Source organism: Etheostoma cragini, chromosome 8 (assembly GCF_013103735.1).
Source record: "Etheostoma cragini isolate CJK2018 chromosome 8, CSU_Ecrag_1.0, whole genome shotgun sequence".
In the NCBI taxonomy this organism is placed as follows: domain Eukaryota; kingdom Metazoa; phylum Chordata; class Actinopteri; order Perciformes; family Percidae; genus Etheostoma; species Etheostoma cragini.
Genome location: NC_048414.1, coordinates 20343703 through 20360562, shown reverse-complemented (window position 1 = coordinate 20360562; position 16860 = coordinate 20343703). Strand labels below are relative to the sequence as shown.

Here is a 16860-nt window from a genome sequence, read left to right as displayed (position 1 = left end):
CCTCTCTTCCCAGAAGCCTTTGCAGCAGCTCAGTTGTGCTAGCTGCTAGGCTAACTGGTTCAGTCAGTTGGCGATCTGTCAGCCTGCAGCTGAAAGCACACACACTGCTGGGCTCTACCTTCCGGATTACACTCATTTGATGGGTAACGTCAGATTTTTATATTTCGTTTACCAAGAGACAAGGTCCCAAGCTCGTAACGTAACATGAGTGTTAGCCGAGGTTGAGATGGTTAGTCAATGGTTAGCCAGGAAATATCAGCCACGTATAGGTTTAATAGTATCAAACCAATACTTGCAGCCGTCTGTAACGTTAACGACAAATGCCGTCCAGCACAGACTTCTCACGGATGTCAAAGAACACGTTTGACTGCTGTTCACCTAGATTTATCATTAATTTACAGCCCTAATATTGACGTTGTCGGCCTCTTAAAGATAGCTCGTAAACCAGTCGAGCTGATGTGGTAACTTGATAAATGAACATCTAGCTAGCTAGTGGCTAAAGCGCTAGCTTGTTAGAGCTGCATATCCGTGATGTCTGACGTTAGTTAATGTTAAAGGGGTTATTAAAGTTCGGCAGAGTACGTTAATGTGGCTAAAGCGTTAACATGGGTTGCATGTATTACTAGCTGCCGTGAATCTTAAGTTTACACAGGATAATGTCCAAATTCAGGTATTTTAATGCTCTTAAGTTGGAAGCACCGCAGTGTAGCTGGCTAGCTGCCCAGCGCTAGCTAACTAAAAGTCATCCAAGTGAACCGTTAACAGAGGTGCCAGCCGTAGAGTCAATAACCCCAAGAATACTGGTAAGAGATATTTCCTAGTTTATACAGGTTAATATGAATATTGATTCCTATTTCCCCTGATGCTGCCATCATGTGAGCATCTTGAGATCTGGTTCATTTACATTTTGTCACGTACATGTTGAGCTGTAGTCTTCTGTCAGGCACCCCAGCTTACAAAGCCTTTCTTGTTAGAGATATGTGGCACATATAATCTAAGAAATATTCATCTTCCTTCTGACAGTGTGGCTATTTTTCAGTCAGGCTTAGCAAGTGTAAGTGGCAGGTCATTATCCCCACTCCCTGTGTTAAATCGTAGATAGTGCCAGCCTGAAAAGTGAGCGGATTATGGTCGTGTTGGATTTGCACTCAGAGGGAAACAAGAACACCTATTAGTGCTGTGGGGAAACTCAGGCCACTGTGTTCAGCTTGACTTCCCATACCCCTGTTGACTTGACTTGTAGGATCAAAAAAAAGTATTTCTCACTCTCCCACACAGTTCCTTTAACTTGCGCTTCTTGTCTGTGACAGTTCCTCTCTGGAAGGCTGAGTACATATATTTTTTGCATGCTCCATCCATTAATCTCAAATTTCTTTAACAGCTGAAGAAGACCCTTTGATGTCATTTCAACTTGGCACTTGTGATTGAGGACAGCAACACTGCCCATTCTGCCACAGTAGATATGCTGTCACTATACTACTGAGAGAAGAATGACATTTGTCTCATTTTAATTCCTGGAGCTGCTTCGGGCAAAGTTGAGGCTTGATTTAAAAAGCTGCTGCTCTAAGCCAAGTTGGTCTTTTTCTCAGCCTACTTCTTTGCACTGCCGCAGTCTAAAGTGCAAACTGTTATGGCATCAGAGGCCAACTAAGCAAAAGGGGACTCTGGTTGTTCTGGACGATCACACGGTGCTGTGGGAGTAGGGACTGGACCGGGAAACCATGCCCACGGTTACACACATCATGCAAGAACACTAGGCTTCCTGTCAGAGCCCCTTCTGTGTGGCATTTGTTTTTTTATTTTCCTGCAGTCTCATCAGTTTGGATGGTTGAGCACAAGGGCTACTTTGAAGGAGCCCACCGGTGGCTGTGGTTTAGCCAAAGCTGACAGACTGTTTGCCAGCTATTGCTGATTTAGTACCCTTGTCCACTGCTGCCACTTGCTGTAGCCCCCTTGGTTGTGGTCTTCAGTATGGTGAGTGGAGGCTGGAGGCATCGCGGGAGTGGAACTGAACCATTAATCCTGGTGTAGCGGGTTGTTTTTTTTTCTTTCTTTTTTTTTTCTGCACCCTTAAGGATTGCATTTCAGTTTTTAAGGACATTTTCTCTCTTTGCTGGGAAAAAAACAGTCAAGGTAATTAAAAAAAAATAATTCAAACCCCAGAAAGACGACCGCTCCAGAAGAGGATGAAGTTGAGGAAACAGGTGACAGTGTGTGGAGGGGCCATATTCTGTGTGGCTGTGTTCTCACTGTATCTGATGTTGGATCGAGTCCAACATGATCCTGCAAGGCGACAGAATGGCGGAAACTTTCCACGGGTAAGAATAATTGCTGTAATGGTGGTGCATCATATCATATGTGAAAACCATGTTCTTGTCATTTCTATTCAAAAATATTATTCTACACTTCCATATCCTGTAAGACAAGGTTTAATATATATTCTTTGAACAAATATTTAAATGTTGATGTTGTGTCCCTATTGTTGTGTAGATATCTTTAGAGCTGATTAATCTCATACTGCTATTTGTTACCTTGGCTGAATCAGAAGATCATCCCAGATCATTCAATTTCTAGTCTTAAAACTGAAGTTTGTTCACTGTAACGGAAGATTGATGTGATGATATGTGTGTTACTGTATTGTAGAGCCAAATCTCAGTTCTGCAAAACCGCATAGAGCAGTTGGAGCAGCTCCTGGAGGAAAACCACCAAATCATCAGCCACATAAAGGACTCTGTGATGGAGCTCACAGACACAGGAGCTGTGTCTCCCAGCGGCCACCTGCCGTTCAGAAGTGCCAATGGTTCCTGGGTCCTACCGTTCGACGGCCGTCCCACTTTCCTTGCTGTCAAGCCCCAGGATTGCCAAGCGGCTTTAGGCAGCCATGGTCAAGCAGACGTTCAGGTGAGCCTGCTATACTACTAGTTCCCCCCCCCATCATCATAACTTATTTTTGGAGTATGTCTGGTGAACAAACACTAAGTTTGTATTTCATTTTAGATGCTGGATGTGTACTCCATTCTCAAGTTTGACAATCCTGATGGCGGCGTATGGAAACAGGGCTTTGACATTACTTATGAACCTGATGAGTGGGACAATGAACCGCTGCAAGTGTTTGTGGTCCCCCACTCCCACAATGATCCAGGTGAGTTGAGAGCATAAGACACACAGCAAAACTTTGTTGAAAGTTGTAAAGGTCTTGGTGCTAGTCCAAAAGTCTTTCAATCTGTATCTTAAAGCGCAGCCTCGAGTATGTCTGAACACGGCACAGCAAGTTTAAATGATCTCGTCTGTAGACGAGCTACTGGGAGTCATTAATATTAGCATAATCCAGACAATGGAATTAGGAAGATATTGGCATTGGAAAGCTCTAGCTATAAATAGTTTGGATTGGGTGAGATTTTATTTTTGACTGACATCTCCATTAAACTTTGTTTTATAGCCTGTCACATGCTTGCTAACTTGACAGTTGTTGATATGTTGACAGCCTGCAGGCACCTGCAAATTCTGTCCTTCAACAATGTGAACTGGCGTCATTTGGAGCGGCATTTGATTATACTCTGCTGGAGTTTTCTTTAGTGTCTTTGGCTGCAACATTCAGTGTCCAGCATGTTGTTAGCTCACACTGAAGGCAGGGGAAAGCAGGTTTACTGGTAATAGGCTCAATTCACTAAATGCAAAGAAGGGTTTTTAAGAGCTTTTATTCAACTGCGGGTTAGAACCTCAAACAATGAGTAACACTAAGACTGCAGTAAATAGTCCTGTCACTCCCAACTGACTATGGGCACTTAACTATCGCCATTTCTTAGGCATCGCTTTTAACTCTGCATAACTGCAGCATCAGAATGTGGAACTTTGATCTGTGTAAAATATATTTGAGATAAATATTTCACAAGATTTTTCACAGGAGTCTGTGGTATTCAACGCTGTTACGCACTAAAGACGCATAGGAAGTGCTTTTTAGTCACTTTCTTTGAAACCCCTCTGCTAAATGGCTTTCTAAGGGGAACAGCTCGACTTAAATAAAACATGAGTTTTATTTTTTGAGTTTTTTTGAGTCTCTTACTTGCCCTGTTTTCTGGTCAGCTACATAAAGGGATGGATCGTCCAATTTGTAGCAACCATCTGTTTTGCAAATGGTTCAGTTTTACTCTCTTGTCTTGTTAGGTTGGGTGAAGACTTTTGACAAGTACTTCACAGACCAGACGCAACATATTTTGAACAACATGGTGGTGAAGCTGGCGGAGGATCCTCGCAGGAAGTTCATCTGGTCTGAGATTTCGTACTTCTCCCAGTGGTGGGAGAGCGCCGACACACACAAGCAGGAGGCTATGCGAAAGTGAGTCACAGCTTAGAGAAGCGCACCGTTTTGCCGTTTATTGAACCACCTAACTATTGACAACTAGTGGAGATTTTCTGAGTCCAGTATTGTATCCGCTGGCAGATTGAGGATGCTCTAAAAATAGCTGGTCGCCTGGTCAATGTGACTCTCTTTCCTAGGGGTCAGGTTATTGGGACCTTGCTTTCTAAATCCTCTCTGTTCCACAGACTGATCCTTGGAGGGCAGCTAGAGATTGTCACAGGAGGCTGGGTTATGACGGATGAAGCCAACGCCCACTACTTTGCCATGATAGACCAGCTCATTGAAGGACATCAGTGGCTGGAGAGAAATCTAGGTACACCATCAGAAATGAGTCCTTTCTCTTTGCCTCTTTGGTTATATTTAGACTACGGTAATAATGCTAAAAGGCTCAAGATGCTCTTTTCTCTGAAAATGTTAGTCCTTTTGTCATCACCCCAATTATTATTTTCACTTCTTTTTAAAAGCAGTTCAGTTAAATTAAGGTTCGATGGTGAAATCTAAGCTTGTCATCCCACATGCAGCCCCTCACTCAGTGGGTGATCAAATATTTTGTGCTGCTCTTACCGCTCCCTGCTGAGGGGAATGTTTTTCTAAAAGATGCATTCCTTCCTTTCTGAGCATAAACCTGAACAACTTCCTTTCTGCTTGCTGTCACAGGTATAACTCCTCGCAGCGGGTGGGCGGTAGACCCTTTCGGTCACAGTGCAACCATGTCCTATATACTGAAGAGGGCCAACCTGACCAGCATGCTCATTCAGAGGATCCACTACTCTATCAAAAAACACTTTGCCTCCACCCGTAACCTGGAATTTATGTGGAGGCAGGCCTGGGGTGAGTGGACCAGAGCCAGCAATGTCCTTTGATTCATGTGATTATCTTGTCTTTCCTAAGTTCGTTGCAGAATGAGTCATGGCAATTGTCATAGCTTTTGAAAGACTTTGTGGCAGAACAACCAGTGCGTAAAAGCCCCAGAAGCGCTCTCTTTGCTATTATTTCTTATTGAATTGGACATCTGCTGACAATTTACTGTCCGTCTGTACCTAATGGAAAGATCCTCTGGTACTACACTGTTAGATATTCTCAATTTGTGGTACTCAGTTCCTTTGGGGATGTCATTACACTTTTGGCTGCTTTATCCAGAATGACTTTTGACAGTCCCCAGAGTACGCTGTGGTTGGGAACTTCAATTGCCAACAAGTTTATGAGCACTGGTGTCTGTGAATCACAAATACCACCTTTACTCAGGGGAGAACATGCCTTATAATTGTATTTCATTTTGGTCTTTTGAGGCTGCTGTCAACAATATGTGTCTCTTAAGCTGGTGTTTTGATTTTTACTTTACTGCTTTGACAGACACTGGATCGAACACAGATATCTTTTGCCACATGATGCCGTTCTACAGCTACGACGTGCCTCACACATGCGGGCCCGACCCAAAGATCTGCTGCCAGTTCGATTTCAAGAGGTTACCAGGTGGTCGCATAAACTGTCCCTGGAAAGTGCCACCTAAAGTTGTGGTAGAGGCCAATGTAGCAGAGAGGTGAGACATGTGGGGGTTAAGTCTCTCACTTTGGGTACGTTAAGTAGGTTTAATCCAGATTTTGTCTCAGAATAAGCTCTTAAAGGGTATCCCTAAATTTGTTCTGTATCAATGGATGTACAGTTTTGGGATAAAGCCTGAAATCCGGCACCAAATTTTATATCTATTTTGCAAGGGCACCATTGCTGCTTTTAGGGCATCCAGGACGGTTGTGATTTGTTTTAAAGAAATACAAACAAGCCAGAGCATTTTTTTTTCCCTGTCCCAGAAGGGATAAGCGGTGTAGCCAGACCATAACTAGAGTAAGACTGATGTATTGCCTGGGCTGATATATCTGCTGTAATTTGATAATTGCAGATATACTGTTGTTGTTATTGGTGTACAGTTGAGCTGAAAGTACAGCTGATTAGTTGATATGTTAATTGTCAAACAATTGATTTGCAAGTTTTTTGAAAATCGAATAATCATTCACAAAGCAAAAAAAGCCAGATAATCTGTATTTCTTGTTCTTAAAGGCAGGAAATTGCTGGTTTTCTTATACAATACATTTCTTATGCAATAGTATATGGACATTTAAAGAGGTCAAGGTGGGCTTTAGTTGACATTTTAAAGACTAATGGATCAATTCAGTGAATACAAAAATGTTTAAATACATGTTTAATCTTTAAAATATAGAAACTGGGTTTCCATTACATTGTTTGTCCACTAAAGAGCACTGACTTTTATATCTTAAAAATGTCCTGCTAAGACTATATCTTGGTCTAGTCTTAAATAACCAAAGTCAGGGGTGCCTACTAGTCAAAAATATGTTTGCTACGTGTGCATGTAAAACATAAAAAAAGGTGTCCGCCTCCAATGTCAAGCATGAGTTGGACTATGAGGTCTACATGCATAACATTTCTTACTTTATATACACACACACACACACACACAGTGTTGCAAAACTCTCAATATTATCTGTGCTAGTCCCTTACAAATAAACTGAACTTGAGCTTAAGCCAATAACAACAGCCAGAGAGGGTGAATGAACGGGGGGGCGACAGACATGGACTGCAGATAGTGTAGCAGCTTTTAGAGGACCTAAAAAACTTTCCAGAGGACATGTTTCTGTGGCTAATGGAAAATACCACCTGGGCTAATTTGATCCTCCACTTTCCAAGGTCATAGTGATTTCCTACAAAACAGGCGCATGCAAAGCAGGGCAGTTTGGATGCCAAGAGAAGTGTCCCCTCAATTTTTCCTCCCCCCCCCTCCCCCCTCTTTCTCTCCCCCTTTCTCAATCAGGGCACAGCTGCTCCTGGATCAGTACCGTAAAAAGTCCAAACTCTACCGCAGCAAGGTGCTCCTTGTCCCGCTGGGAGACGACTTCCGCTACGACAAGGCGCTCGAGTGGGATCAGCAGTATACCAATTACCAGAAGCTGTTTGACTACATGAATTCTCACCCAGAGATGCACGTACAAGTGAGAAAATGACTTGTCAAAAATAGTGTTGTTTTTTTGGGTGCGTCTTTTTTCATTGTTTTTGTTCTTCTCAGCGTACGCTGTACCAAGTGTCTCAACGTACAACCATTCTTGTAATAATAAATCATGCAGTGGTATCTTAACTTGCTTACAGAACAAATAATCTGTCACGCCTCGATGTTTGGTTCAGAAGATGCTATTTAAGATGAAAGGCGCTTGCATTCTAATGAGAAATGTGTTTTTTGTTTTGTTTTTCCTCCTTTTCTTCTATATTAACAATGTGTCACCTGCTCCTCCAGGCTCAGTTTGGGACTCTCACAGACTACTTCAGCGCTGTATACAAAGCACACGGAGTGGCCCAGGGATCCAGACCCCCAGACTACCCTGTGCTTAGTGGAGATTTCTTTGCTTATGCAGACCGGGAAGACCACTACTGGACTGGCTATTTCACCTCTCGGCCCTTTTACAAGAGCCTGGACCGTGTGATAGAGTCACATCTCAGGTGGGATGGATTTAATTACACCCAACACCCACAACCTGCCGTGTATTAATGATGCTGTACTCTACATGTTTAATGTAAGGGAGCTCTACAACAGGCCATGTAACAAGATGTAGGTGTGGCATACTGGGTGAAAGAACAGATCAGTATCTGCAAGATCCTGTGTCAAATTAAAGGCACAGTCTTAAATAATAATAAAAAATTGTAAAAAAAAAAACATAATTTGTCTGGATATGAAAACACAACAATAAAGTAAGGCGCAATCCAAATCCAGACACAGGATTCGAACCTGGTATCACTCCCAAATGCATAGCCTTTTTTAGACATTAACTAACACTCAGCCACACCTAAATTTAGTACGATTTGATATCTGTAGTTTTTTTTCAAACAGATCAGTGAAACAAGTCTGTTCTAAAATGTTTGTTTTTTCATATATAGGGTATGTCAAACCTGTTTTTAGTTCAATGTATGAATCGATGTGGTCGTACAATTTGATTGGGCCTTCCTTCCTGTTTAACTCTTTTATGAACAATCAAAATGAAGCCATAACATTTTTTTTGCGTATAACAAACAAGTGTATCCATATAAGCAAGTTGCATGAATTCCAGAATTAGATTTCAGTGGTTAAGATTATGTGTTAACTCTGTAGTTTAAAAAAAATAAAAATGCTCCGCAGTCTTACATTTAGGGGTTTCTCAATGCTGTTTGTCAATGTCCGTCAGGGGGGCCGAGATCCTGTACAGCCTGGCGGTTGCGTATGCTCGGCATGCAGGCATGGAAGGGCGCTACCCGGTCTCAGATTATGCCCTGCTAGTTGATGCGAGACGGTCGGTCGGTCTCTTCCAACATCATGACGCCATCACTGGCACTGCGAAGGAGAATGTTGTCATAGACTACGGCACCAGGTAAGGATCTGGGGGTTTTGAAAAAAATTGACCGTATGGGTTGCATAGATTTAAAAATGTAAAAAACTGGGCCTCCTCTTAGTAATCTGCTTTCTCTCCGGCTGTTTTTAAAATTAGAAGTGGATTGCTGCAGTCAGCCATTGATTTGTCCTCCTCCTCCCTAGATTACTGCGTTCACTCCTCGGTCTGAAGAGAGTAATCATCAATGCTGCTCATTTCCTGGTGATGAAAAACAAGGACTTTTATCGCTTTTACCAGACGGAGCCCTTCCTGGAGACAGTAAGAGGAAACGTGGAGGGACACGTCCATCACTGTATTATAAACTGTTTGAATACTTATACAAGGAAGGACCAAAGGTTTCTCAGTGTGTTTCCTGCGTTTATATACTTCCTTTTGTAGGATGACAGGCGTGCCACTCAAGACTCCCTGCCTCAGCGCACTTTAATCGAGCTGGACCCAGCAGGACCGAGGTATTATCTGCCTTCCCTGGCGTCTTTCATCTCCTCTGCCTCATTCCTCGGCCATACTGTGCTTCTGATTGCTTTTTTCCCTTCTCTCTACCAGGTACCTGGTTCTGTTTAACCCCATCGAGCAGGAGCGCCTGTGTGTGGTGACTGTGTTGGTCAACACGGTGAAGGTGCGGGTGCTTACGGAGGATGGACAGACCCTCCCTGTGCAGCTGAGTCCTCAGTGGGGCTCTGCCACTCAAATGAGTGCAGAGGTGTTTGAGGTAAGACACAAGACAAATTAATTCGGAACGAGCACAGCAGCAGTGTCTGCACAGTTCTCCATCATTGTGGATCTGTTATAGTCTGTGCTTAAGTTGGAAGAAAATAAACCTTATGGTTAGACCCAGTGAAGCGTGAACCGTCGGCAGCCGCCTTACACTGACAAAAAAAGAAGAATGCATTCGTGAAAAAAAAGATATCTTTAGTTCTGTTTCTAGTGGTGCAGTGCTAAATCAGAGTACTCTTTCTCTATGTACTAGTTTTTTTTTTGTAATCTTGCTTTGAGAAAATGAGTAGGCCTACTGTTTTTTAATGTGAAGACCTTTGTCGATGGTCCATGATTTTTGTGAATAACTTCTACGGAACCTTTAATGTTTGTGTCCTTGTTTCTGGACTCAAAAGTATTCAAAACAGTAGATTTTTGAATAAGAAAAGCCTCAGACTTCTGAATGTTTAGTTTATACCTAGTTCATTTGATATCTACCTGAATGCCAGCACTAGACCAGATCTATTCTTTCAGTTCTCATACCTTTTTAATCAGCTTATATTGTGTATTGAATCTGCCTTAGTAAAATAAGGCATCCCATTTGCTGCACCAAATCTCTATAAATGAATTATTGTACCCACACATAATTCTCTCCACCCACAGAAAGTAATGCATTTAAATGTGGCAGAAAATACAAACATGAACACCACCTTTTTATTGCATTTTAATTACAGCACACTGTTGCTTATGTCCAAATGCTTCTAACTTTCAATGATTGGGTTGTGGTCGACACTCCTCATTCAGATTTAATAAGGGAAATGAAGCTAGCACTCTTAAGTTGATTTATTCATATCTAACTGTTGTTCCATCCTCCATTCAGGCAACATTCATGGTCCGTCTGCCGCCGTTGGGCCTGGCTGTGTTCCATCTTTACGACTCGGCTGACTCGCCCATGACGTTCCGCTCTGACACCCTGCTCCGGCTGTCTGATCGGGCCGCCGCTGCTCGTGCCGCAGACCCGCTTCCTGTCCGCTCCCAGCAGTCTGACCCGCAGACCTTCTACATCAGCAGCCAGTCTCTCACTCTGGGCTTCTCTGGAACCACCGGCCTGCTGGAGGTTTGTGTTTTAATCAGCTCTCCAATCAGTAGACTTTATATAAGGACTTGCATGTCTGTTTTTAACTTTGATAATTTTTTAGAAAACAACCTGGAGCTTGATATCTCGACAAACCCTGGCTGGTTGATCAAAGTAAACATAGCATGTCTTGATGCGACACAGACGTCCTTTCATCTCTTTTCTAAAAATGATTCTTTATGGCTTTCTCATCTGCAGAGCATCAAGCACAAGGATGATCCTCAGGAAGTGAAGGTTCAGATGCAGTTTGTGGTCTACGGCACCCGTCCCTCGAAAGACAAAAGTGGAGCTTACCTCTTCCTGCCTGATGGAAAAGCAAAGGTATTCTCTCAGTTGTTGTGTTTCAGATGTTTTCTTGCCTCTTCGAAGGCTTTGGTAGAGTCCCCCTTGTGTATTGTCTTTGTATGATGCCGGGGTGCTCGGGGCGGGAACACAGGCAGACTTCTTCTCAAAGCCAACAGAGTGCGGGCGCTTAGCCTCCATCTTGTATTTACTCCCTTTTTCTCCTTCAATTTCTCTCTCCGTCATTCTTCCTCAGCCGTTTTTTTAACACAAATTCTGTTCATGATTCCACTCTCTTGCTTCATGGTTGCAGCCCTACAACCAGAAGGAGCCACCCGTTGTGCGCGTCGTGGAGGGGCCTCTCTTCTCGGAGGTGGTGGCGTACTTCCAGCATTTTCAGCAGACCATTCGCATACACAATGTGCCAGGTATAAATGAAACAACTGCACAACGGAATCTGTTCAAATGGCCTTTCAAAAGCTTTTTATCCTTATTTAAAATGCTCCAGATGGTGCAATAAAACAAGGGCCAATATGTTTGACAATTTAGAATTTTAATTAGGTACTTCTTTCCTGTAAGCCACATATTTATTTATTTGTTTACTTTAAGGAGGCAATTGCAAAATTCTATTTGGAGTTAGCTCTTATCATATAATTTTTTGTCATTTATAGATTCACTTCCTTCTGTGGCCTTATCGTTGGTTCTCTATGGTTTTGTATTTTCAGGGGTGGAAGGGTTATCTATAGACATCGCTACGACGGTGGACATCCGAGATCAGACCAATAAGGAGCTGGCAATGCGACTGGTCACTGACATCCAGACTGGAGACGTCTTCTACACAGATCTCAATGGCTTCCAGGTCGGTGTCGCCCGGGGCATTAGAGAGGAATAACGTGTATTTCTTTGTACACTGTCTGTGTGTGTGTGTGTGTGTGTGTGTGGTAGATGACCTTCTTGAAACTGAGTGTAGAGGCATTTTATTCCTCTCAAGAGAGCTATCCCTGACCTGAAAACGTCCCGTCTTTCCTAGCGCTGTAAGTTCGACGTATTGAGTCATCCTGTGTTTGACCTCTTCTTGTAGATACAGCCTCGCCGCCGCCACCTCAAGCTCCCCCTGCAGGGCAACTTCTATCCCATGTCCAGCCAGGTGTACATCCAGGACAGCAATCACCGCCTCACGCTGCACACGGCTCAGGCCCTGGGTGTCACCAGCCTGGAGAGTGGTCTGTGTTTGTTTGTTTTTTTTTACATTTTATATAATATGTAATTTTTCCACATTTCATCTCTAATGAAATGTATCTCTGAAGTGCAATCTTCTCTCTTTGTTTACCGTCTCTAGCTCTGTATGGAATAGCATGGAAGCACTTATCTTTCCCTCTTGTTCCTCGAGAGGTTTTCACACAGCGAAACAGCGCATACTCTCCCAATCATGCAACGAGCTAATCCTGTTGTCATTGTTATGTGAATAATGGAGACGTTTGAAAATGATGAATAGCTCAAAGTGTTTGTCTTATTTGATTATGTTTACATACACACAAATTTTCCACTATAGTTCCCAATATGACAAAATTCCGAATTTGATACAGGTGATCAATCCAAACATCATGTTCCAGGTTGGATATTCGGAATGAAGGCCTTTTTTTCCCGACTTTAACATTTTCCGATTTAGACGTGTGATATTCCGGTGTTATTCGGGTTTAAGAAGCATTCATTAGACATTGGACATGACATCCCAGTGCCTTCGGGATATGGGTCTCAATCTGTGTTTTTACCACAGTTGTGGCTTCTTGCCTGTTTACGGCTTATGGTCAGCTCTGTACGCACAGAGCTGACCATAAGCCGTAAACAGGCAAGAAGCCACAACTGTGGTAAGAGGCTGCCATGGTTGCTGTACACAAACCAACCAGCCAACAGTTTGCAAGGCTGCAGACCTGATGATAAGGAAAAATACAACTGCCTTTAAACATGATCAAAGACTCAGATATTAACAGGATATAGGATATGCGCTCACATGGCTACGGCGACCTGTTCAAGAAGCTGGTTGAAAGAGGGACGCTAACCTAACGTTCCATCTAATTGGGAATATTTATTTTCATCAGCCATGTAAACGGCTTATTCGGAATATCGTATTTTTTTTTTTTTTCACGGAAGAAGGGCCAAAACCGGAATTGATGTGCATGTAAACATAGTCAGTGGCTGACGCCTGAAGGTTCGGTACGGGGGCGGTGTAATAGATGCCGTCCATGCTCCTCCTCCCTCAGGCCAGCTTGAAGTGATCATGGACCGGCGGCTGATGCAGGACGATAACCGCGGGCTGGGTCAGGGCCTGAAGGACAACAAGAAGACGACCAACCGCTTCCGACTGCTGCTGGAGAGGAGATCCATGGGCAACAAGGTCAGTGAGGTGACAGCCAAGGCAGCTGGGGGAGTGCTCTTGAAATTCCAGCAGACCACAAATGTCTCTGGGCTGCTGAATGACTCACTGAGCTCGGTGCAATATAAGAGTGCATGTTCATTAACACCTTTTGTTCCTATCTTTTGTCAGTACTCATTACCACTCCGTCTCTCTTTCCGTTTTCCTCTCCACTCTCTAACATTGTTTTCCTTTTTCCCTCCCGCTCCATCACCTTCAGCATGATGGCTTCTTTGCCAAATTCTCGTCCTTGTTTCAATCTTACCTCTCCAAAATCTCAAGTGATGGACTTCCAGAGGTAATGTTGCCTTGGTAACAGTGAGGATGCTTGTTAGTCCACATCATTGTCTTTGTTGTAGCTCCAGTTCCTATTTTAGTTTTGCTTTTTCCCCCATCCACCTCGTAGCCGTAGCCAAACCGCTCCATCTTTACAACGGCACCATTGAAAGCATCAAATGAACTCATTGATCGAGTAAATGACTACACCTTGGCAGGGAAGGGACAGCCTCGGTAGCAGTTTATCACCCAGCAAATATTTGTTATAGTGTCTTTCGCATATTTTCTTTAATATTTTCATGTTTATGTTCTTAACTTTTGCAGTAGATTGCTCTATTGATCATTGCTTGGCAAATTCCATACCAGTGAAACGTACTTTAACAATAAATCTCATTCCTATTCTGATGGTACTCCGGCTTCTCCCAAAACATTAAACCTCATCGTTTGAACATACTGTAATTCTCTTAATTTAAAATGACACCACAGTGCCGTAGCAAGCCTAATATAGATAGATTATTCCTGTGTCAGTCTGGACTAGAATTAGAAATACACCTCGTGCTCTGACTGGGTAGATGAGGCCTCTTCCTCCGTAGAGCCGGGATAACAAACCGACGACTCTAGAGTCTCTCTAATCGTCACAGATGTCACAAATCTGTCTCCTCCCCTGCTCCAGATTATGGACAGTGCAACAACCAGCTTCCCGTCCATCCTCAGTCACATGACCAACACCTTCCTGAACCACGAGGTCTTGGCTCTGCCCGTCGTGCCCAAAAGACGCGGCGTCCCTCCGCTGCAAACCTTCGCCCCTCTCAAGTCCATCCTCCCCTGCGACTTCCACCTGCTGAACCTGCGCAGCATCCAGAGCCAGGTGACAAGCACAACATTTATCTTAGGTGTTTTTGTTGTCTTGACTTTGAAATTAACACATGTCCTCCCCCCCACCCACCCGTGTGAGCAACAGGACCCCAACTCTCCGTCTCTGTACACAGCCATGATTCTTCACCGTCTGGCGCTGGACTGTGGCCTGGAGGCTCAGAACCTGGGCTTCAACTGCACCACCACTCAAGGACAGGTCAGGGTAGAAACACACACACACACACACACACACACACACACACACACACACACACAAGAAAAAAGAAGAGGAAGAAACCAGTGTGCTTTATTTTCCACTCAGCTCTTAATCTAAGTGAGCAACTACCTCACTTGGATATGCTTCTATTCTACTTTATGTACTTCTACTCCACCATGTTGATCTAACAGCTGTAGCCGTTACATATTCATAGTGATATTTTACATAGAAAACATATGATCAGCTTAAAAAATCTGACTCCTTTTTTCCTGGTTAAACTAACAGTATATAAAGCAGTTGGCTCTACTTTGAACATTTAAAGTCTGGCTTAAATATATACATGCACCGATTTTAATAATTCATTTCATACAGTGCAATATTTAATATATTAACCTTTCCATTCCATTACTGTGCAATATTTCTTTATTTAATATTAGTACTTAATCATTTCATTTCATCACTGTGCAACATTATTTATTAATTGTTAAAACTTATCTATGTTTACACAATGTGTATTCAAAGCTAATTTAAATATGTATACAGTTGCTCTCCGGACTCAGGACTGTGTGCCAGCACCCCCCCGCCCCTCTCTTTTTTTCTCTGCACTACCTACACTTTATATCTCTGACTTTAGATTTTTGATATTTTATATTGTTATCTTATATTCTTATATTTTTTGTGTCAACGCTGTAAAGGGATTGCTTTAATCTCTTTGCACAAGTACCGTGTACTTGTGTATAAAGACCATAAAGGCATTTTATAATATATAAGTATGACACTGCCTGTGGCCATTCTGCATTAGCAGTACTTTTACTCAATTACTTTAGATCATTTTGTTGCGAATGCTTATGTAATTTTACGTAAGTAAAATTTTGAATGCAGGATTTGTACTTGTAATGGGATATTTTTAAGTGTGTTATTGCTACTTTTGCTTATGTAAATGCTCTTAATGCCTGTTCCACTTTGGGATTTGTTTTCTGCTTGCTCTAATCTAAAGTTGATGGAATCTGAAGTTTCCTCAGCCCACTTGCAGCAGCTTGTTCAGTTTCTAACACCCTCTCTCTCTCTCGCTCTCTCGCTCTCTCGCTCTCTCTCTCGCTCTCTCTCTGCGCAGCTGAGCGTGTCAGGACTGTTTAAGAACCTGGACCTGCAGCTGCTCCAGCCCATGTCCCTGACGCTGATGCACTCCAGCGCGCCGCTCGCCAACGACTCCTCCATCAGCCTGGATCCCATGGAGATCTCCACCTTCAAGCTCAAACTGCACTAAGAGCCATCCAGACTAAAAGACGCAATACAAATAAAAAAACTGAACAGACTCTTTGGACCAAGAACCAGGCCCACGTCTGGCAACAGAGGGGGGGGGAGGGGCAGGGGGCGGGTCTAGTACTCTCTGTTTTGTCAAGCAGAACCGCAAACAGTACGGTTCCACTGTAACCGGACCGACTGCGCAGCAGGGGGCAGGAGATCGCGGGTTACTGTGGACGTCTCCGAGAGCGGCCGTCCCGGTGGACCTGCAGACACAGCCCAGCGCCTCTTTGTCTCTGTAATCCAAAATGAAGTTCTGCTTTTTAAGAACTTGTGTCTTTTTCTATCTTTGCTCCATCCTGGACTGAACTACTGAATGTAAATATCCCAAATGACGTGGGGGGGGGGCCGCGGCGGCGGTGGTGTCTGGGAGGCTGGGACATTTGCAATTGACATAGCTTTATTTGGTGTATGGGTTTATCATTGGTTCTTTTTTTTATGTATTCAATGAAGCAGCTGCATCACAGTGACTTTGTAATTGTCAAATTATAATTGATTCGAAAGACTTGAGTGCAGAGAGAGAGAGAGAGAGAGAGAGAGAGAATATGTGTGGTCTCTCTTCATCTCAGCTCGCGAGGAGACCCAAGCTGCGGCTCTTTAGCTATCAGCTGTCTGGAGTGCCAGGTCGGTCACTATGAGAACAATGAGATCATTATTCATTTGGGATGACTGTTTACCTTCTGTTCGCTGGGTTCGTACGTAGATAGTCAGGAGACTTTCCTTCACTTCTTTTTCCTCTTGGCGTGTGAGATTTGCATTTCAAAGCCCCTGTCTGTCATTCCTGTGCTTGTACTTCACTGCTGAGAGGGCTGTTTCTCTTCTTCCATTCTGTATGCAGACTAGAAAAAGACTTCTCATATATACCATACTGTGTGTGTGTGTGTGTGTGTGTGTGTG

At 43.3% G+C, this 16860-nt stretch overlaps 1 protein-coding gene across 4 annotated transcripts; it reads left to right on the top strand.

Annotated features, from left to right (window-relative positions):
* Nucleotides 1-16848, top strand: man2a2 (mannosidase, alpha, class 2A, member 2). Of its 4 annotated transcripts, none has more exons than XM_034879107.1 (22): nucleotides 1-143; nucleotides 1382-2318; nucleotides 2644-2901; nucleotides 2998-3142; nucleotides 4165-4336; nucleotides 4546-4673; nucleotides 5018-5191; nucleotides 5714-5900; nucleotides 7185-7362; nucleotides 7662-7864; nucleotides 8584-8766; nucleotides 8931-9045; nucleotides 9166-9236; nucleotides 9331-9496; nucleotides 10361-10597; nucleotides 10814-10936; nucleotides 11211-11325; nucleotides 11623-11756; nucleotides 11979-12120; nucleotides 13159-13292; nucleotides 14260-14658; nucleotides 15773-16848. In XM_034879107.1, the coding sequence occupies exons 2-22, from the start codon at nucleotides 2187-2189 to the stop codon at nucleotides 15923-15925; spliced, it is 3549 nt and encodes a 1182-aa protein (XP_034734998.1). In that variant the 5' UTR covers nucleotides 1-143; nucleotides 1382-2186; the 3' UTR covers nucleotides 15926-16848. The 4 variants fall into 4 exon arrangements, with proteins under 4 accessions (XP_034734998.1, XP_034735001.1, XP_034734999.1 ...); XM_034879108.1 differs by having other exon boundaries at nucleotides 20-143; nucleotides 1811-2318; XM_034879109.1 differs by lacking the exon at nucleotides 1-143 and having other exon boundaries at nucleotides 2164-2318; nucleotides 14260-14454; nucleotides 14545-14658.
* The last annotated feature ends 12 nt before the right edge of the window (nucleotides 16849-16860 follow it).

Bases quoted from the DNA above. Each gene is read 5' to 3' on its own strand.
- man2a2 (XM_034879107.1), top strand. From the start codon at position 2,187: ATGAAGTTGAGGAAACAGGTGACAGTGTGTGGAGGGGCCATATTCTGT. The intron at 8,767-8,930 runs GTAAGGATCTGG...CCTCCTCCCTAG, and splicing joins GTCATAGACTACGGCACCAG to ATTACTGCGTTCACTCCTCG. The intron at 11,326-11,622 runs GTATAAATGAAA...TTGTATTTTCAG, and splicing joins TCGCATACACAATGTGCCAG to GGGTGGAAGGGTTATCTATA.